The sequence below is a fragment of the Kogia breviceps genome, chromosome 20, assembly GCF_026419965.1.
Source record: "Kogia breviceps isolate mKogBre1 chromosome 20, mKogBre1 haplotype 1, whole genome shotgun sequence".
Taxonomy (NCBI): domain Eukaryota; kingdom Metazoa; phylum Chordata; class Mammalia; order Artiodactyla; family Physeteridae; genus Kogia; species Kogia breviceps.
In genome coordinates this window covers 30,635,480-30,658,799 of record NC_081329.1, presented here as the reverse complement: position 1 = coordinate 30,658,799, position 23,320 = coordinate 30,635,480, and the positions used below count along the sequence as shown (strand labels likewise).

The 23,320-nt window shown below is 42.4% G+C and overlaps 1 protein-coding gene across 2 annotated transcripts in view; it reads right to left on the bottom strand.

The window, feature by feature from the left end:
- The window catches only part of HGSNAT (heparan-alpha-glucosaminide N-acetyltransferase), a 43,879-nt gene that overhangs the window by 6,867 nt on the left and 13,692 nt on the right, over positions 1–23,320 (bottom strand). For both annotated transcript variants that reach the window (XM_059049123.2, XM_067022519.1), the window contains 7 exons: positions 21,927–21,996; positions 6,342–6,411; positions 5,330–5,427; positions 3,790–3,866; positions 3,159–3,189; positions 1,530–1,690; positions 600–715 (listed from right to left, as the gene is read on the bottom strand). In XM_059049123.2, coding sequence (XP_058905106.1) covers positions 600–715; positions 1,530–1,690; positions 3,159–3,189; positions 3,790–3,866; positions 5,330–5,427; positions 6,342–6,411; positions 21,927–21,996 — 623 coding nt within the window. The remainder of the gene's footprint in view (positions 1–599; positions 716–1,529; positions 1,691–3,158; positions 3,190–3,789; positions 3,867–5,329; positions 5,428–6,341; positions 6,412–21,926; positions 21,997–23,320) is intronic.

Sequence of the window (23,320 nt, the reverse complement as noted above, 5' to 3'; positions counted from 1 at the left end):
ACATTTCCACCTTGAGTTTTACTTCCGTTGGGGGAAAAAAAATAGCTGTCATCTGAGTAAACTCAACTCAGCAATTTATAATAAGACGGAAAGTAATTACAAACGAGGTGAGATGCTCACATACTTCTTACAAAGAAGAAACAGGAAGCGGCCCAGGGCGGAACTGTCATCTCCTGGCCCGACCTTGGCACTGTCCAAGTTGAACCTCTGCAGCATGTGTACAGACACTGAAATGTTCTGTGAGGTTTTTGTGTATCTTTACCACCAGGAAATTGAAAAACTGGCAGTAAATTCCCCCAAAAGGCTGGACCAGCCATCTAGAAGATGGTGATGTCATTTAACGCCATCACATTCATTTGATTAATGGAAACTGAAATATGTGTTAAGAGGGTAGATCTCATGTTACATGTTTTTTACCACAATTTTTAAAAAGATTGATATAAAGACTAAATAAAAATAACTAATTGAAGAGAAAAAAGAATGTTTTTGACTAACTGAGTTAAAGAGTCTTGTAGTCTCTGGTACTGCACTCAAAACTAAAGAAAGTTCTAGCACCTAAACAGGGACCTCTCCCCCTTCTTTAATGCAGGGTTTCTCACCGAGGTGCAGATCTCAGGCACGGGCTTGGCAAAGAGCAGCTCCAACCCAGCGACCACAAAGTAGGTGCCCCCGAGCCGCTGGAGCACGCCGGGGATGCGCGCCTTCTCCCAGGACACTGCGGGACGCACAGGGTACGGGGGTGTCAGCCGGCACCGCTCACTTCACCCCAAGACGACACCACTGTTTCCTGAGGGGGGAGACAGACTTCCACTGCACCTGAGGAAGTTAAGCTCTTGGAGATGGAAACACGTGTGGTCAAGGGCCTGGCTCACACACAGCAGTGAGGCTGGGCTAAGAGCAAGGGTCCGGCTCTCGGTGTGTGGATAAAGTGCGGACGCCCTCGGCCCTGACGCCCTGCCCTGCCCCGCCCCGGTCTTTCCCATCAGGAGTGTGGATTCAACTCACATCCAGCAGGAACCTGCAGACCCAGCGCAGGCCATGGACTGCCCCTGCCCTGCAGGCTGCGTGACTGTATCGCTGCCCGAGGGTAACCGTGTAAGGACCCCCGCAGTGTGTCCTCCTGGGAGCAGCGGCCCTCTGTTGGGTGACCCATCGAATGGACTTTTCTGTGACACCTTCCCTGAGCACCCCACCTCCTCCCGTTGCCCGAAGCCTTTAGTGCTTCTTGCCTGAGGGGTTCACCCGGCACCTGCCTGGATAAGCAGACCCAGCACCTCACTCTCCCGGCCCCAGGGTCTACCTTCGTACAGAAGGGTTTGACTGGACTTGGTGGCACCTCCCAGGCCTAAAATTCCAAGATAGTAATAATAATAATGCCCGAAGTCATACAAGCATTAGATACGCTTTTCCAGTAACTGTTCTTTTGTGCAGGTACATGAGATGGAGAAACTGCATTTCTTTCAAATTATAACACCTCGTTTCCCTATTTCAACCTGAATACATTCTAACAGAGGGGAAAAAGTACTTACGTGGACCAAGGCAATAATTGGGGTTCACAATGACAATTCCTATGCAGATTAACAGGAAACTCCTCCATGCAATTTTCCCCAGCAATCTGAATTTTGAGCATCCCCGCTGCAGAACGGAAGTCATTGACAGAAACATCGAAGATCCCATAATAAACACAAACCTAAAAAAACAACAGCTATTACTAGGTGGCCACTTCCAACTTTTTTTGTCTCTATGTCATTCGTGTTTTATAACCTACATACATAAGTATTTTATAACCTACTACATAGTATTTTATAACCTACGACAACGCGTGATTTTTGAAAGAAACCGACGATTGAAACCACATCCGGGTTAGTGGTAGAGAAGAAGCAGAATGTTGGGGTGGAAAGACTGTGCACCTTCTCATCCTGTCTTGGGGGGAGATCCTTCGGGACTGACTGCAGCTGCCATGGACAAGCCTTCCATCAAAGACACACAAACCACTAGGTATAAGATAAGCTACAAGAACGTACTGTACAACATAAGGAATACCGATACTTTACAATAACTATAAATGGAGTGTACCCTTTAAAACTTGTGAATCCCTGTATTGTACACCTGTAACTTATATAATGTTGTACATCAGCTGTACGTCAATTAAGACAAAAGGAACTCCTCCCCCACTCAGATAAACCCGAGTTCACATTAGCAGTGAAACACTGGGGACCAAAGACGCAAACCAGTGGCTGGTCCTGCCTATAAATGATGGAGGCAAGTTGCTCAAAGCAGCTCAGCGAAGACACAAGAGCCACGTTGTGCAGGGGCCAGAGTCCCTCAACAGGGGAATGCTCCGGGCAGAGCTGGGTACTCCACTATTATTTTATTTAATTAATTAATTTATTTATTTATTTTTGGCTGCGTTGGGTCTTTGTTGCTACACACGGGCTTCCTCTAGTTGTGGTGAGCGGGGGGTTACCCTTCGTCGCGGTGCGCGGGCTTCTCATTGCGGTGGCTTCTCTTGTTGCGGAGCACGGGCTCTAGGCACTCGGGCTTCAGTAGTTGTGGCACGTGGGCTCAGCAGTTGTGGCTCACGGGCTCTAGAGCGCAGGCTCAGCAGTTGCGGCACACGGGCTCAGTTGCTCCGTGGCATGTGGCATCTTCCTGGACCGGGGCTTGAACCCGTGCCCCCTGCATTGGCAGGCGGGTTCTTAACCACTGCACTACCAGGGAAGCCCTCCACTATTATTTTAAAGTGTACCTTATCACTATCCTTAACTGCCACATACTTATCAGAATTCCCTGATACTGATATCCTGCATACGTTTCAGGAACTAAGATGTTTAAATTTATTTTCAGGATAAGTGGAATATTCAGAATTTATGATTTCCTACGAGATTCCAGGATCTTGTACATCATATGCACACTAATAAAATGTTCCCTCTGAAATCAGCAGTCGTTTATTCTCACGTGTCCTAGATAAGCACGAGGCCAAGTGTCAGAACGGTTCTGGAACCCAGCTTTCAAAAGGACCTCATCACGCCATCACCTGTGGGCAGCACAGGCCCGCAGCCCGGAACTCAAGGCCGGTGCTGGGAAGGTCCAGCATCCACTGAAAACAAAACTCTGCGGATGGGCTACGAAGAGCGGATGGCGGATTTGCAACTCACCACGGGAACACCAGGTCAGCCACCGTCAGGCCTGCAGAAGAACACAAGCACGACAGTGAGGAAAGGACCTGGAACGTCGGCGCTTCCCGACCCGGGACGGCTTCCACCTCACACTGACGGGGCGAGTCCTGGGACAACCTTGTGAAGCGGCACCGAGCTCCGCGGACCCTGCGGCCCGGGGCCAGCCCGGGCGCTACCTGAGAGCACCGCTGCTGCGGGAGCAGCACAGAGAAGTATGCGGACAATCGGGGACCTCAGGCTGGTCTTACTCAAAACCCACCCTAAACCAACCCCCCAGCCAGATTCACAGCCACTATTCAGCGCCGCTCAGACCACCCCCAGCGCCACGGCATCCCCAGGAGGACCGCGAGTCTCGGGGACAGGACGCCCGTGCGGCTGAGGCACAAGGCACACCTAGACGGGGACGAGGATCGTTTACAGCGCGACGGCGGCGAAGCAGCCCGGAACCGGAGCTCAAGAAAGGAAGGACGGAGCTGAAGGCTGACAGAGTGACCTAAGGGGCCTCTGGGGGGCTCGCCTACTGGAACCCCTGGGGGGCGCCGAAGAGCCCTCCCACCTGCGGCTCTCAGAGGGCCCGCGTCAGCAAGGCGACCTCTGGGCGGTGTCTTACCGTTCCAACTCGCGTGCCGGAAGTACCAGTATCTCCCGCCTCCGTAGTTCACGAAGACCATGAGGATGAGCGCGATCCTGCAACGCCACAGAGAGGCGCCCTCAGGGCCTGGGCACGTGACGAGGGTGGCCCGGCCGCAGGACACAGGCGCCGGCGTGATACCGGCAGACACGTAAAGAGCAGGAACCTCCCACTTCCAACCATCACGCTTAGGACCCTGCGCTAAAGTCCTCTCGGCCAACATTTCCAACGTGATGTCTGAAGAAAAACTTGCACCAACACGGAACTGTGCGACTTGAAAATGGTGCAGAACGTTCCCGATCACTCCACTTTGTGCTAAGTACTTAGATGTCTCAGGTTAAAGAACTGTAGTGGGAGGGGACCGTCCTTAGGGTCAAGCCCTGGGTCCCTCTCTCTTAGGAGCCACTGGACCTCAGGCGAGCCCCTCATCAGTTCTCTGTGAAGGAGGGACACCCCTGACCCGGGGACCATGGCACCACAGTGGAGAGTGACGTACATCGTGGCGCCTAAATGGCGCTGGAAACATCTTAGCACTTAATCAACTTAATCAACTCCTGTCCACCTGTGAACATGTCCGAAAGAAAGAGAAATACAATAAAACGGATTCTGCGTGTGCTGTTGTTTGCTGCTGATTTCTCAGAGTGTGGGGAATACAAACGTTAGTATGTCAGTGGGTGATTTGTGGGCACTCTGGAGTCCAACTTACTCAACTCTGTGGCTCAATTTCTTTATCTGTGAAACAGGCGTATTATTACAAGTATATACTTCATAGGATTGCTAAGAGATTAAAGAAATTAAGACAAGTTGGGACAGTGCTGGGCATACCATGAGGACTCCAAACTGTTAGCGGTGCTTATTATTAGTATCGTTACTGTTAGCACTGCCTGGCTTTGGATACACACACAGGAGCACGCAGAGCTCAGGCAGCTGGTCAGAGTTACCAGGTTATCACTGGAGTTTGAAAGGCCTCAGTGGGGGAAATGGAAGACCTGACACCGAGAGACTGCTTTTCAGCCGTACAGTTTTAGACTCTATTTTCAGAGTTTGGTCCTGGCCTTCGTTCTTTTCCCAGAACTGGAAAATAACAATGTACTGCGGGACTCTGAGGATTTGCTATCGGTTGATATCCGAGCTGCTGGGCGGATGGTGGAGGCGGCCGAGGGCTGCCCCGGGTTCCGTTTCCAGACGGGGGCGACGGCCCATCGGTCCAGGGCTGAGTGGACACGGGGCCCTCGGGCAGCTGCTCACACGCGTGAGTGGCTTTCTCAGCAGCGCCTGTGCACCGGGGAGGCGGGCTCCGGCCTCTCCCACCATTGCTCTCCAGTGACACGTCCCCCTGGCTCTCGTGACACTTTTCAAGTCAGGAGAGGCTGCCGATTTCTCTTTAGGGCAGGAAATCCTTTCTAGCCTAGAGAGTAAAAGGCACGTGAAACGCCTCCCGCTGCAAGTGGGTAGACTTGTGAACGTGCCACCCGAGGCCACCTGTGCCCACATGTCACCAGGGAGCCCACGTACGTACCCACGGAACGTGTCCACGCAGCGGAGGCGCGGGGGGGCCGCCGACTGACGCCAGGCCTCTGGTGGGGGGTCGTCCGCCCTGCTCGGAGACCCCAGCTCCTGCCGGAAAAGAGGAGAAAAATGCAAACAGTTCAGAATACAAAAGAGTAAACTACACTTTCCTGTGTTCGAGGGAAGAAATTAGCAGAGTGAAAGCCAACGATCATTGTTCTGGATAATACTTTAATTTGCTTTTGTAAAGACCCCACCTAGAGGTGAGGTTTTTCACTTTATTTGGTTGACGTGCCTCCTGCGGAGCTCCGGTGGCCATGCTGATAAACGACCACAAAGGAGCCAGAGTACCAGCAGGTGTGTCTGTGAGTGGACACAGATACGTCCCTAGTTAATCAATTAACACAGACAGTACGTATAGTCGTCACAGCAGGCCATCCCATGTATAGACTTAATACTGATGTGTCTCTCACTCTTTTGTCTTCATCTTGATACTCTCTACGTAACGCACTGATTCAACACTGCTGGGGCTTCCCTGGTGGCGCAGTGGTTGAGAATCCGCCTGCCGATGCAGGGGACACGGGTTCGTGCCCCGGTCCGGGAAGATCCCACGTGCCGTGGAGCGGCTGGGCCCGTGAGCCGTGGCCGCTGCGCCTGCGCGTCCGGAGCCTGTGCTCCGCAACGGGAGAGGCCACAGCAGTGAGAGGCCCACCTCGCACACACACACACACACACAAACAAACAAACAAACAAACAAACAAACAACACTGCTGCCTGAGGAGTGAAAACCATCTCCACACCCGGCATCACAAAGCAGCTCAAACTCCAGCCTCACAAAGATGGGGTTGGTGGCAGGGGGGGGGTGTCACCCTTCACGGGGCCAGCGAGGACTGTTTACCAAGAAGGCAGGACACATGACCTGGCCTTGCACAGCATGAGATAATTAAGATTACTAAATAGTGGACTGTAAATCTGAATCTAGGAAAACACCCAGAGCACCACGATGTGTTTTAACAACTCACAGAACTGATGAGGCCATCAGTTTCCTGAGAATTTATGGCTTTAGAAATCCAACCATGAAAGTCTTCCAAGCTGTAAATAAATAAAACGCCTGGTTAATTTGTTTTCCTCGGCACAATTTTCAGAATGGTGTCATACTGAAAGGAAATTAATTTAAAGTTCACATTCTATACAAGTCAAAGAATTAAACATTTTAAAGTGTTTTAACGAAACAGAAGTAGAAATCCAAGTACTTTCAAATGCTTCACCCTGACAGCATGGTCTCCTGATGGATGAGACAGAAATAAAGACAGAGCTTTCGTTCAAGGGTGTTGTGAGGAAGATGGCAGAGTACAAGGACGTGCGCTCACGCCCTCTTGCGAGAACACCAGAATCACAACTAACTGCTGAACAATCATCGACAGGAAGACACTGGAACTCACCAGAAAAGATACCCCACATCCAAAGACAAAGGAGAAGCCACACTGAGACGGTAGGAGGGGCACAATCACCGTCTAATCAAATCCCATAACTGCTGGGTGGGTGACTCACAAACTGGAAAACACTTGTGCCACAGAAGTCCACCCACTGGAGTGAAGGTTCTGAGCCTCATGTCAGGCTTCCCAACCTGGGGGTCTGGCAACGGGAGGAGGAATTCCTAGAGAATCAGACTTTGAAGGCTAGTGGGATTTGATTGCAAGACTTCAGCAGGACTGGGGGAAACAGAGACTCCACTCTTGGAGGGCACACACAAAGCAGTGTGCACATCGGGACCCAGGGGAAGGAGCAGTGACCCCGGGGGGGACTGAACCAGACCTACCTGCTAGTGTTGGAGGGTCTCCTGCAGAGGCAGGGAGTGGCTGTGTCTCACCATGGGGATAAGGACACAGGCAGCAGAAGTTCTGGGAAGTACTCTTTGGCGTGAGCCCTCCCAGAGTCTGCCATTAGCCCCACCAAAGAGCCCAGGTAGGCTCCAGGGTTGGATTGCCTCAGGCCAAACAACCAACAGGGAGGAAACCCAAGCCCACCCATCAGCAGTCAAGCGGATTAAAGTTTTACTGAGCTCTGCCCACCAGAACAACACCCAGCTCTACCCACCACCAGTCCCTCCCAACAGGAAACGTGCACAAGCCTCTTAGATAGCCTCATCCACCAGAGGGCAGACAGCAGAAGCAAGAAGAACTACAGTCCTGCAGCCTGTGGAACAAAAACCACATTCACAAAAAGACAGACAAGACGAAAAGGCAGAGGGCTATGTAGTAGATGAAGGACCAAGATAAAACCCCAGAAAAACAAGTAAATGAAGTGGAGAGAGGAAACCTTCCAGAAAAAGAATTCAGAATAATGATAGTGAAGATGATCCAAGACCTTGGAAAAAGATTGGAGGCAAAGATCGAGAAGATGGAAGAAATATTTCACAAAGACCTAGAAGAACTGAATAAAAACACCTAAAAGAATTAAAGAACAAACAGATGAACAATACAATAACTGAAATGAAAAATACACTAGAAGGAATCAATAGCAGAATAACTGAAGCAGAAGAACAGATAAGTGACCTGGAAGACAGAATGGTGGAATTCACTGCTGCAGAACAGAATAAAGAAAAAAGAATGAAAAGAAATGAAGACAGCCTAAGAGACCTCTGGGACAACATTAAACAGAACAACATTGACGTTACAGGGGTCCCAAAAGGAGAAGAGAGAGAAAGAACACAAGAAACTATTTGTAGAGATTATAGTCGAAAACTTCCCTAACACGGAAAAGGAAATAGCCACCCAAGTCCAGGAAGCGCAAAGAGTCCCAGGCAGGGTAAACCCAAGGAGAAACACGCCAATACATGGTAATCAAACTAACAAAAACTAAAGACAAAGAAAAATTATTGAAAGGAACAAGGGAAAAATGACAAATAACATACAAGTGAACTCCCGTAAGGTTAACCGCTGATTTCTCAGAAGAAACTCTACAAGCCAGAAGGAAGTGGCATGATATACTTAAAGGGATGAAAGGGAAGAACCTACAACCAAGATTACTCTACCCAGCAAGGATCTCATTCAGATTAGATGGAGAAATCAAAAGCTTTATAGACAAGCAAAAGTTAAGAGAATTCAGCACCACAAAACCAGCTCTACAACAAATGCTAAAGAAACTTCTCTAAGAGGGAAACACAAGAGAAGAAAAGAACTTACAAAAACAAACCCATAACAAATAAGAAAATGGTATTAGGAACATACATATCAATAATTACCTTAAACGTGAATGGATTAAACACTCCAACCAAAAGATACAGGCTCGCTGAATGGATAAAAAAAAAGACCCATATATATGCTGTCTACAAGACACCCACTTCAGACCTAGGGACACATACAGCCTGAAAGTGAGGGGATGGAAAAAGATAGTCCATGCAGATGGAAATCAAAAGAAAGCTGGAGTAGCAATACTAATATCAGATAAAATAGACTTTAAAATAAAGACTGTTTCAAGAGACAAGGAAGGACACTACATAATGATCAAGGGATCAATCCAAGAAGAAGATAGAACAATTATAAATATATATGCACCCCAACATAGGAGCACCTCAATACATAAGGCAAATGCTAACAGCTATAAAAGAGGAAATAGACAGTAACACAATAACAGTGGGGACTTAACATCTCACTTACACCAACGGACAGATCATCCAGACAGAAAATTAATAAGGAAACACAAGGTTTAAATGACACAATAGACCAGAGAGATTTAATTGATATTTATAGGACATTGCATCCAAAAACAGCAGATTACACTTTCTTCTCAAGTGCACACAGAACATTCTCCAGGATAGATCACACCTTGGGTCACTAAACAAGCCTCAGTAAATTCAAGAAAACTGAAATCATATCAAGCATCTTTTCTGACCAAAACACTATGAGATTAGAAATCAATGGCAGGGGAAAAAAACATTAAAAACACAAACACATGGAGGCTCAACAATACGTTACTAAATCACCAAGAAATCACTGAAGAAATCAAAGTGGAAATTAGACAATACCTAGAGACAAATTACAACAAAAACACAACGATCCAAAACCTATGGGATGCAGTAAACGTAGTTCTAAGAGGAAAGTTTATAGCAATATAAGCCTACCTCAAGAAAAAAAAATCTCAAATAAAGAATCTAACCTACACCTAAGGAAACTAGAGATAGAACAAATAACAGCCAAAGTTAGTAGAAGGAAGGAAATTATAAAGATCAGAGCAGAAATAAATGAAATAGAAACAAAGAAAACAATAGAAAAGATCAATAAAACTAAAAGCTGCTTCTTTGAGAAGATAAAATTTATAAACCATTAGCCATACTCATCCAGAAGAGAGAGAGGACTCAAATCAATAAAATTAGAAATGAAAAAGGAGAAGTTACAACAGAAAAGGCAAATATACAAAGCATCCTAAGAGACTAATAAAACCAACACTATGCCAATGAAATGGACAACCTGGAAGAAATGGACCTATTCGTAGAAAGGTATAACCTTCCAAGACTGAACCAGGAAGAAACAGAAAATATGAACAGATGGATTATAAGTAATGAAATTGAAACTGTGATCAAACATCTTCCAACAAAGAAGTCCAGGACCAGATGGCTTCACAGGTGAATTCTATCAACCATTTAGAGAAGAGCTAACACCCATCCTTCTGAAACTCTTCCAAAAAAATTGCAGAGGAAGGAACACTCCCAAACTCATTCTATGAGGCCACCATCACCCTGATACCAAAACCAGACAAAGATACTACAAAAAAAGAAAATTACAGACCAATATCATTGATGAATAATATAGATGCAAAAATCCTCAACAAAATACTAGCAAACAGAATCCAACAACACATTAAAAGGATCATACACCATGATCAAGTGGCAATTTATCCCAGGGATGCAAGGATTCTTCAATATACGCAAATCAATCAATGTGATACACCATATTAACAAACTGAAGAAGGAAAACTGTATGATTATCTCAATAGATGCAGAAAAAGCTTCTGACAAAATTCAACACCCATTTATGATAAAAACTCCCCCGAAAGAGAGCATAGAGGGAACCTACCTCAACATAATAAAGGCTATATACTACAAACCCACAGCAAACATCATTCTCAATGGTGAAAAACTGAAAGCATTTCCTGTAAGGTCAGGAGCAAGACAAGGATGTCCACTCTTGCCAATATTCAACATAGTTTTGGAAGTCCTAGCGATGGCAATCAGAGAAGAAAAAGAAATAAAAGGAATACAAATTGGAAAAGAAGTAAAACTGTCACTGTTTGCAGATGACATGATATTCTACATAGAAATCCTTAAAGATGCCACCAGAAAACTACTAGAACCAATCAATGAATTTGGTAAGGTTGCAGGATACAAAAATAATGCACAGAAACCTCTTGCATTCCTATACACTAACAATGAAAACTCAGAGAGAGAAATTAAGGAAACAATCCCATTTACCACTGCAACAAAAAGAATAAAATACCTAAGAATAAACCTACTTAGGGAGACAAAATACCTGTATGCAGAAGACTAGAAGACACTGATGAAAGAAATTAAAGATGGTACAAACAGATCGAGAGATATACCATGTTCTTAGATTGGATGAATCAATATTGTGGAAATGACTATACTACCCAAAGCAATCTACAGATTCTATGCAATCCCTATCAAATTACCAATGGCATTTTTTTTACAGAACTACAACAAAAAAATCTGAAAATTTGTATGGAGACACAAAAGACCCTGAATAGCCAAAGCAGTCTTGAGGGGAAAAAACGGAGCTGGAGGAATCAGACGCCCTGACTTCAGACTATACTACAAAGCTACAGTAATCAAGACAATATGGAACTGGCACAAAAATGAAAATATAGATCAATGGAACAGGATAGAAAGCCCAAAGATAAACCCATACATCTATGATCAACTAATCTATGACAAAGGAGGCAAGGATATACAATGGAGAAAAGACAGTCTCTTCAATAAATGGTGCTGGGAAAACTGGACAGCTACATGTAAAAGAATGAAATTAGAACACTCCCTAATACCATACACAAAAATAAACTTAAAATGGATTAGAGACCTAAATATAAGACCAGACACTATAAAAGTCTTGGAGGAAAACATAGGAAGAACACTCTTTGACATAAATCACAGCAAGATCTTTTTTGATCCACCTCCTAGAGTAATGGAAATAAAAGCAAAAATAAACAAATGGGACCTAATGAAACTTAAAAGCTTTTGCAAAGCAAAGGAAACTACAAACAAGATGAAAAGACAACCCTCAGAATGGGGAAAATTATTTGCAAATGAATCAACAGACAAAGGATTAATCTCCAAAATATATACAGTTCATGAAGCTTAAATTGAAAAAACAAACAACCTCATCCAAAAGTGGGCAGAAGACCTAAACAGACATTTCCCCAAAGAAGACATACAAATGGCCAAGAAGCACATGAAAAGCTGCTCAATAGCACTAATTATTAGAGAAATGCAAATCAAAACTACAATGAGGTATCACCTCACACCAGTTAGAATGGGCAGCATCAGAAAATCTACAAACAACAAATGCTGGATTGGGTGGGGACAAAAAGGAACCCTCTTGCACTGTTGGTGGGAATGTAAATTGATACAGCCATTATGGAGAACAGTATGGAGGTTCCTTAAAAAACTAAAAATAGTATTACCATATGACCCAACAATCCTATTACTGGGCATATACCCAGAGAAAACCAAATGCAAAAAGACACATGCACCCCACTGTTCATCGCAGCACTATTTACAATAGCCAGGTCATGGAAGCAACCTAAATGCCCATCGACAGACGAATGGATAAAGAAGTTGTGGTGCATATATACAATGGAATATTACTCAGCCATAAAAAGGAATGAAATTGGGTCATTTGTAGCGACGTGGATGGATCTAGAAACTGTCATACAGAGTGAAGTAAGTCAGAAAGAGAAAAACAAATATTGTATATTAATGCATATATGTGGAACCTAGAAAAATGGTACAGATGAACCAGTTTGCAGGGCAGAAAGAGAGACACAGATGCAGAGAACAAACATATGGACACCAAGGGGGGGAAAGTGCTGGTGGGGTGGTGGTGTGATGAATTGGGAGATTGGAATTGACATATATATACTAATATGTATAAAATGGGTAACTAATAAGAACCTGCTGTATAAAACCATACACAAAATTCAAAAAACAAACAAAAAAAAGTGTTGTGAGGGTGAAATGAAATCATTATTCCCCATTGCTGGAATTCTGATTAACAACACTATTAAAGTTAGAATAGCAGAAGCCTGCAACAACCAAACGTGCTCAATGCAGCAATGACTAATCTCAGTGTCTGCATCTGTGGGAGGATGACCTATGGCTATTAAAACAGCAGGAACAGTGCAGCAACAGGATGGACCCAGAGACCATCATACTAAGTGAAGTCAGATAGAGAAAGACAAATACCATGTGATATCACTTATATGTGGAATCTAAAAATATAACACAAATGAACTTATCGACGAAACAGAAACAGACTCACAGACATAGACAACAGACTTGTGGTTGCCAAGGGGGATGCGAGTGGGAGAGGGATGGAGTGGGAGGTTGGGATTAGCAGATGCAAACTATTTTATAGAGAATGGATAAACAACAAGGTCCTACTATACAGTACAGGGAACTGTATTCAATATCCTATGATGAACCATAATGGAAAAGAATATTTTAAAAAAAGAATGTATATACATGTATAACTGAATCACTTTGCTGTACAGTAGAAATTAACACAGCATTGTAAATCAACTATACTTCAATAAGACAAATGTTTAAAAAAGACAGACCAAAGAAACAAAAATTGTCCACCCTGGAAAAAAAAGAATGTCTGTACAGAGAAATATAAAAACAAACTATTAAATACAAAAAGCAAATCATAGTATTCAGACTCAATTACAACTAAATAAAAATGCACGGATGTAGGACTTCCCTGGCCATCCAGTGGTTGGGATTTCATGCTTCCACTGCAGGGGGCACGGGTTTGATCCCTGGTTGGGGAACCAAGATCCCACATGCCATGTGGCACGGCCCCAAAAAAAAAATGCACAGATGCAAACTGAGAAAGTTTGACAGTGACCTTGGAGTGACTCACAGTTAATGTACTGAGTTCTTTCTCCTAGATGGTGCTTTAGTGGAACAAGATATCCAGAGGATATTAAGTTGATTTACATGATTAACAAAAGATAAATATCTTAACTGGTTTTCTTTGAAATGAGAGTTCTTAGTTGGAAAAAATGTTTCAAAAAGTATATTTAGCTCTTTCACAAAATGTTTACATTCTGATTTAGTTTACTTCCCCTTTTCTTTTTTTTAAACTTTGGAGTGGAAATGAATCCTGATTTCCAATACACTAAAGATTGCTTAGTGACTTGATGGGGTAATATCGTTTGTTATTTACAATTTCTGAAATTTTCTGGGACGATTTCACTTTATTTAGTTTGTGCCCATAAGGACATGAACTTTCCATTTTATGTCCCCACATCTGATTATTAAAGTCCACACAGAATCCTTTCTCAACCCAACAACTGTAGCAAACTCAGAGCTAATAGGCCAATTTGTTATTTTTCAAATAATAATGAATACTTAGCATTTTTAACTTGGTATATAAGAACAATTAAATTTGCCCATTTAGTAAGTACAATTCTTTGATTAAAAAATCAAGAGAAGACAAGTCTTTGTCTTTAAATCATTGAGGGTTTTCTTATAGAAATTATATATAACGTTTCTAATATTACAAGCCCTTATAGGTACTGTGCTTCCAGCTCTCTTGATACTGAAAAGTGTAATAAACTTCATACTCATACAGGTTTTGCATAAAATCTGCATATTTGAACATTTGAAATATTCAATGCATAGGATTTTTCCTCTTCTTTTTTTTTTTTCTGGTCATAGAAAGTTTCAAACATATACATACATATAAGTAGACAAACCAGTATAATGAACTGCCATGGACCCATTACCCACCTTCAACAAGTATCTATGAAGCATGGTCAATCTTACTTCATCTATACTCCCACCCACTGCCCCTTTTCCCTGACTTGGCTTGATCATTTTAAAGAAAATCATAGAGGACTTCCCTGGTGGCACAGTGGATAAGACTCCATGCTCCCAAGCAGGAGGCCTGGGTTGGATCCATGGTCAGGGAACTAGATCCCACATGCCTGCCACAACTAAGGAGCCCATAAGCTGCAACTAAGAAGCCTGTGTGTCACAACTAAGGAGTCCGCCTGCCTCAACTAAAACCCAGTGCAACCAAATTATTTAATTAATTTTTAAAAAGAATATATTTTTTAAAAATAAAGAAAGAAAATCATAGATATCATGTCATTTCATCCATAAATACTTCAGTATGTACTGTTAAAAGATAAGGACTTGGGGGGCAGAGTCAAGATGGCGGACTAGGAGGATGTGAAATTCGTGTCTCTGCACAACTAGGGCACCTACCAGGTACTGGTGGGGGACCACGGACGGCTAACGGGATGGTAGGAACCTCAAGCGACCAGCTTGCAGGATCTTGGTTCCCAGGCCAGAGGTCGGGCCTGAGCTCCTGTGGTAGGAGCTCCGAGTCCAAACCACTGGACTAACAGAGAACCTCAGACCCCAGGGAATATTCATTGGAGTGAGGCCTCCTGGAGGTCCTCATCTCAACACCAAGACCTGGCTCTAACCAACTGCCTGCAAATGCCAGTGCTGGAAACCTCAGGCAAAGCAACCAGTAAGATAGAAATACAGCACCACCTATCAAAAAAAAAAAAAAAAAAAAAAGAAAAAGAAAAAGAAACGACAAAAAAAATGTTACAGATGAAAGAGGAAGGTAAAAACCTAAAAGATGAAATAAATGAAGACAAATTAGGCAACCTGCCTGAAAAAGAATTCAGAGTAATGACAGTAAAGATGATCCAAAATCTCGGAAACAGAATGGAGAAAACACAAGAAACATTTAAGAAGGGTCTAGAAGAACTAAAGAGCAAACAAACAATGATGAACAACAAAATTACTGAAACTAAAAATACTCTAGAAGAAACCAATAACTGAATAACTGAGGCAGAAGAATGGATAAGTGAACTGGAAGATAAAATGGTGGCTATAACTGCCAGGGAGCAGAATAAAGAAAAAAGAATGAAAAGAATTGAGGACAGTCTCAGAGACTTCTGGGACAACATTAAACATACCAACATTCAAATTACTGGGGTCACAGAAGAAGAGAAAGAGAAAGGGTCTGAGAAAATATTTGAAGAGATTATAGTCGAAAACTTCCCTAACATGGGAAAGGAAATAGTCAATCAAGTCCAGGAAGCACAGAGAGTCCCATACAGGATAAACCAAAAGAGAAACACGCCAAGACACATATTAATCAAACTATCAAAAATTAAATACAAAGAAAAAAATATTAAAAGCGGCAAGGGAAAAGCAACAAATAACATACAGGGAATCCCCATAAGGTTAACAGCTGATTTTTCAGCAGAAACTCTGCAAGCCAGAAGGGAGTGGCAGCACATATTCAAAGTGATGAAAGGGAAAAACCTACAACCAGTATTACTCTACCCAGCAAGGATCTCATTCAGATTCAATGGAGAAATTAAAATCTTTACAGACACGCAAAAGCTAAGAGAATTCAATACCACCAAACCAGCTTTACAACAAATGATAAAGGAACTTCTCTAGGCAGGAAACACAGAGAAGGAAAAGACCTACCAAAACAAACCTAAAACAATTAAGAAAATGGTAATAGGAACATACATATCGATAATTACCTTAAATGTAAATGGATTAAATGCTCCAACCAAAAGACACAGACTGGCTGAATGGATACAAGAACAAGACCCGTATATATGCTGTCTACAAGAGACCCCCTTCAGACCTAGGGGCACAAACAGACTGAAAGTGAGGGGATGGAAAAAGATTTCCATGCAAATGGAAATCAAAAGAAAGCTGGAGTAGCAATTCTCATATCAGATAAAATAGACTTTAAAATAAAGACTATTACAAGAGACACAGAAGGACACTACATAATGATCAAGGGATCAATCCAAGAAGAAGATATAACAATTGTAAATATTTATGCACCCAACAGAGGAGCACCTCAATACATAAGGCAACTGCTAACAGCTATAAAAGAGGAAATCGACAGTAACACAATCATAGTAGGGGACTGTAACACCCCACTTTCACCAATGGACAGATCATCCAAAATGAAAATAAATAAGGAAACACAAGATTTAAATGACACATTAAACAAGATGGACTTAATTGATATTTATAGGACATTCCATCCAAAAACAGAGTACACTTTCTTCCCAAGTGCTCATGGAACATTCTCCAGGATAGACCATATCTTGGGTCACAAATCAAGTCTTGGTAAATTTAAGAAAACTGAAATAGTATCAAGTATCTTTTCTGACCACAACACTATGAGACTAGATGTCAATTACAGGAAAAAAAAACCTAAAAAATACAAACACATGGAGAGTAAACAATATGTTACTAAATAACCAAGAGATCACTGAAGAAATAAAAGAGGAAATAAAAATATATCTAGGGCTTCCCTGGTGGCGCAGTGGTCGAGAGTCTGCCTGCTGATGCAGGAGACACGGGTTCGTGCCCTGGTCCAGGAAGATCCCACATGCCACGGAGCGGCTGGGTCCGTAAGCCATGGCCGCTGAGCCTGTGCATCCAGAGCCTGTGCTCCGCAACGGGAGAGGCCACAACAGTGAGAGGACCGCATACGGCAAAAAAAAAAAAAAAAATCTAGAAACAAATGACAACGAGAACACGATGATACAAAACCTATGGGATGCAGCAAAAGCAGTTCTAAGAAGGAATTTTAGAGCAATACAATCCTACCTGAAGAAACAAGAAATATCTCAAATAAACAACCTAACCTTACACATAAAGCAAATAGAGAAAGAACAAAAAAAAGAAGACCCCAAAGTTAGCAGAAGGAAAGAAATCATAAAGATCAGATCAGAAATAAATGAAAAAGAAATGAAGGAAACAATAGCAAATATCAATAAAACTAAAAGCTGGTTCTTTGAGAAGATAAACAAAATTGATAAACCATTAGCCAGACTCATCAAGAAAAAAACGGAGAAGACTCAAATCAACAGAATTAGAAATGAAAAAGGAGAACTAACACTGCAGAAATACAATGGCTCATGAGATTACTACAAGCAACTATATACCAGTGAAATGGACAACCTGGAGGAAATGGACAAATTCTTAAAAAGCACGACCTTTCGAGACTGAACCAGGAAGAAATAGAAAATATAAACAGACAAATCACAAGCACTGAAATTGAAACTGTGATTAAAAATCTTCCAAAAAACAAAAGTCCAGGACCAGATGGCTTCACAGGTGAATTCTATCAAACATTTAGAGAAGAGCTAACATCTATCCTTCTCAAACTCTTCCAAAATATAGCAGAGGCAGGAACACTCCCAAACTCATTCTACGAGGCAACCATCACCCTGATACCAAAACCAGGCACAGATATCACAAAAAAAGAAAACTACAGGCCAATATCACTGATGAACATAGATGCAAAAATCCTCAACAAAATACTAGTAAACAGAATCCAACAGCACATGAAAAGGATAATACACCATGATCAAGTAGGGTTTATCCCAGGAATGCAAGGATTCTTCAATATATGCAAATCAATCAATGTGATACACCATATTAACAAATTGAAGAAGGAAAACTGTATGATCATCTCAATAGATGCAGAAAAAGCTTTTGACAAAGTTCATCATCCATTTATGATAAAAACTCTCCAGAAAGTAGGCATAGAGGGAACCTACCTCAACATAATAAAGGCCATATATGACAAACCCACAGCCAATATTGTTCTCAATGGTGAAAAACTGAAACCATTTCCTCTAAGATCAGAAAGAAGACAAGGTTGCCCACTCTCACCACTATTATTCAACATAGTTTTGGAAGTTTTAGCCACAGCAATCAGAGAAGAAAAAGAAATAAAAGGAAACCAAATCAGAAAACAAGAAGTAAAACTGTCACTGTTTGCAGATGTCATGATACTATACATAGAGAATCCTAAAGGTGCCACCAGAAAACTGCTAGAGCTACTCAATGGATACAAAAGTAATGTACAGAAATCACTTGCATTCCTATATGCTAATGATGAAAAATCTGAAAGAGAAAATTAAGGAAACACTTCCATTTACCACTGCAAGGAAAAGAATAAAATACCTAGGAATAAACCTACCTAAGGAGACAAAAAAACCTGTATGCAGAAAACTATAAGACACTGATGAAAGAAATTAAAGATGATACAAACGGAGAGATATACCATTGTCTTGGATTGGAAGAATCAACATTGTGAAAATGACTATACTACCCAAAGCAACCTACAGATTCAATGAAATCCCTATCAAACTACCAATTGCATTTTTCACAGAACTAGAACAAAAAATTTCACAATTTGTATGGAAACACAAAAGACGAATAACCAAAGCAATCTTGAGAAAGAAAAACAGAGCTGGAGGAATGAGGCTCCCTGATTTCAGGCTATACTACAAAGCTACAGTAATCAAGACAGTGTGGTACTGGCACAAAAACAGAAATACAGATCAGTGGAACAGGATAGAAAGCCCAGAAATAAACCCATGCACATATGGTCACCCTATCTTTTATAAAGGCTGCAAGGATATAAAATGGAGAAAAGACAGCCTCTTCAATACGTGGTGCTGGGAAAATTGCTCAGCTACATGTAAAAGAATGAAATTAGAACAATCCCTAACACCATACACAAAAATAAACTCAAAATGGATTAAAGACCTAAATGTAAGGACAGACACTATCAAACTCTTAGAGGAAAGCATAGGCAGAACAATCTATGACATAAATCACAGCAAGATCCTTTTTGACCCACCTCCTAGAGAAATGGAAATAAAAATAAACAAATGGGACCTAATGAAACTTAAAAGCTTTTGCACAGCAAAGGAAACCATAATCAAGATGAAAAGACAACCCTCAGAATGGGAGAAAATATTTGCATACAAAGCAACTGACAAAAGATTAATCTCCAAAATTTACAAGCAGCGCATGCAGCTCAATATCAAAAAAACAAACAACCCAATCCAAAAATGGGCAGAAGACCTAAAGAGACATTTCTCCAAAGAAGATATACAGGTGGCCAACAAACACATGAAAGGATGCTCAACATCACTAACCATTAGAGAAATGCAAATCAAAACTACAATAAGGTATCACCTTACATCAATCAGAATGGCCATCATCAAAAAATCTACAAACAATAAATGCTGGAGAGGGTGTGGAGAAAAGGGAACCCTCTTGCACTGTTGGTGGGAATGTAAATTGATACAGCCACTATGGAGAACAGTATGGAGGTTCCTTAAAAAACTAAAAACAGAATTACCATATGACCCAGCAATCCCACTACTGGACATATATCCTGAGAAAACCATAATTCAAAAAGAGTCATGTACCAAAATGTTCACTGCAGCTCTATTTACAATAGCCAGGACATGGAAGCAACCTAAGTGTCCATCAACAGATGAATGGATAAAGAAGATGTGGCACATATATACAATGGAATATTACTCAGCCATAAAAAGAAACGAATTTGAGCTATTTGTAGTGAGGTGGATGGACCTAGAGTCTGTCATACAGAGTGAAGTAAGTCAGAAAGAGAAAAACAAATACCGTATGCTAACACATATATACGGAATATTAAAAAAATAGGTTCTGAAGAACCTAGGGGCAGGACAGGAATAAAGATGCAGATGTAGAGATTGGACTTGAGGACACGGGGAGTGGGAAGGGTAAGCTGGGACGAAGTGAGAGAGTGGCATGGACATATATATACACTACCAAGTATAAAATAGATAGCTAGTGGAAAGCAGCAGCATAGCACAGGGAGATCAGCTCGGTGCTTTGTGACCACCTAGAGGGGTGGGAGGGCAACACAAGAGGGAGGAGATATGTATATGTGTAGCTGATTCACTTAGTTATAAAGCAGAAACTAACACACCATTGTAAAGCAATTATACTCCAATAAAGATGTTAATAAAAAGAAAACGATAAGGACTCTATTTTTAAACATACCTCAGTTCTATTACCTCATTTAAGAATATTATCAACAATTCCTCAATATTATCAAGTAGCAAGTTCAATTTTCCTTTCTTTTTTACAGTTTTATTGCTCAAGTCAGTATCCAAACATGTTCCATATACCCAATTGCTTATATGTTTAATTTCTTTTTTCCCTTATAACTCAACTCCCATTTCTAGTTTATCCAGCACTAATAACATCACCATCACATGAAAAAGTTGAAAACAGAACCATCTAAGGAAAGGTAAAAGAAGATATTTAAAAATTTAAATTAAAAAAAAGCACTTATTTTCTTGTACATGCTTGTTCCTCAAGTGAAAAGGAGAAAGATGCTGTATTCTTACTAGTTTTTCAGATTCTTCCCTGGTTCAGACCAATCTGAACTTCCCCGGGCTTCCATGGGCACACTGGAAAGTGATGGGGAAAGGTACAAGGCACTCTTGCTTTCCCCACAAGAGCTCTGTGCCCACAGGCTGCAAAGGGAGAATCACATGTAAAAGGAGTTTCAATTCCACATTGGGGCAAGGTGAGGTTCTTCTCTTTGCAAGAGTTTGATATCAGCTATCTACCACTTTAAACATCATGTAATAGATACATTCACATCCAAAGCACCAAATGAAAACACTCTAATAAACTGGAAGACCATTTACCTCTTATCACCAAAGTAATGCAACTCCTCTTTGCGGACTGCACTCCGCTCCTAAAGGGTCAGAGTGATAAGCTCCCCAAAGGTGCAGGATTTCCCCAGGCTAGCAGGTTTTTTCTTCCAATTTGGATCCGGCTCACCAATAAAATCTCACGGTCTTTCCTGAGACCGTAACCAGCTGAGCATGTGAAAATTCACTCTTATCCCTTTGAAGAGGAAAGACCTTCCCTTGGCAAGGTGATGTGCCAGGCCTGGGTCGATTTCACTTTCTTTTCCTTCTGCAATCCGCAAATCCACTCACCAGAATCGTTGTTCACCAGGAAGGAGAAGGAATCCCCTCTCCAAGCTGGCCGACCCTAACCAAGGGAGAGTCCACCCTGAAGCCGGAGGTCCCCACCGCAGGAGCTGGGAAGCTGGACCAGAGGCGTGGCCTCTGGGTTCAGAGCCAAGAGGAAGACAGTCAGTGGGGCAGCACCTCCCAAGACCATCACAGGCCTCTTCCATGCGCTACGTGGCAGGATGTGAGAGTCTGTCAGGAAATAATGATCGCTCAAGTATTTTCTTCTACACCTTCAGCCACATGGGAGAATTGAAGGCAGAGAGCCATTCGCACTAGGTTATTATTTCCCTGAAGTCGGGGACCATCTCTTATTCGACACTGAATCCCTAATGCCTAGGGCTACAATGGGCGTGGTGGACACAGTACGTTTTCATTTAATCCAGGAATAATGGTCCAACTACCCTTTCTGAACACAGTTATTCTGTATTCTACTTTCCCCAGTGTGCCCCCCAACGCCTGCTTACCTCAGCAAGAACCTTAGAAAGGACACCACGATGATGAGCACCAGGCCCACAAGGGCTGCGAGACTCACAGCTGCAAAAATAAAGAAAACACGTCATCACCCAAAGCTGTCGCGTCATTACAGCGACTCTGTAAATGAAAAATGCAAACAGAATATGAAAAAGAATGCACATATATGTATAACGGAATCACTCTGCCGTATAGGAGAGATGAACACAACACTGTAAATCAACTCTACTTCAATAAAACACATTTTAAAATTAAAAAAAGAAAAAGGCAAACAAGTAAAAATGGAAATGTATGAAGGAAAAGCCTATATCCTTATGTGAAATCTCTCATTAACAGCTGAGAAGACTCTTCGTGAGGGAAGTGCTAATTTTCATCCTGAAAAATATCGAACATACACAGAAGTACAGAGAACTGTACAATAAACCCACATATAGCCGTCACCTAGACTCTAGAATATCAAACACTGTCACGCTTGCTTCATCTACTACTACTACTCACCCTTCTTTTCTTTTTTCCACCTGAAGTCTTTTAAGCAAATCCCAGACATCAAGCTATTTCATTCCCACATCTTCGGGATGTATGTCTACGTACGTCATGCAATTCTTACGTGACCCCCCTGAGGAGGACACTGCATCGCTTCCGCAGGACGCTACTGAAGACACACGGCCTCTTCTGGGTCACAAGAAGGCAGCAAGCAAACCAAAGTAACAAAATAACGGGCCAGTCCTCTTCAAAAGTGTCAAGGTCGTGAAAGACCAAGAAAGGCTGATTAGAGGCCATGAGGTTAGATTAGAGGAGGACTGGGAGCCCTGATCCCTAAATGCTCTGTGGGACCCTGGACACAAAATGGACACGAGGAGGACAACTGGAGACATGTGAGAAGCTCAGTTAACAGCATGTGTGCATGAAGTTACTGGTTTCAATCACTGTGCATGGAATCACTGTACTGTGATTAGATAGTTTAGGGGCTTAGGGGAAGCTGAATGAAGGGTATACGGAAACCCTGTTTTGCAACGTTTCTGTGAGTCTAAAACTATTGCAAAATTAAGTTTCTTAAGAATGGACCTTTTGCTGTATAAGCACAATGTCATACAAAATTAGTAATTCCCTGGCTAACACTGAGTCCATATACAAATTTTTCTAGTTGCCTCGAAAACGCGTGTTGTAGTTCATGTGTTCAAATCAGGATCCAAGCAAGACTCGCATCTTGCCTGCATTGTTAACGAGCCTTAGGCTCCATGCATTGGTCCACAGCCACTGACTTCATTTACACGAGGCTGGCTGTCTCCGATCAGGGCATCTCATTCGGGGTCTAGATCTGCCAGGGCCCCTCGCCTGGTGTCACTGAACTTGTTCTTCTATCCTCCGTGCGTTCTGTAAATGGGAA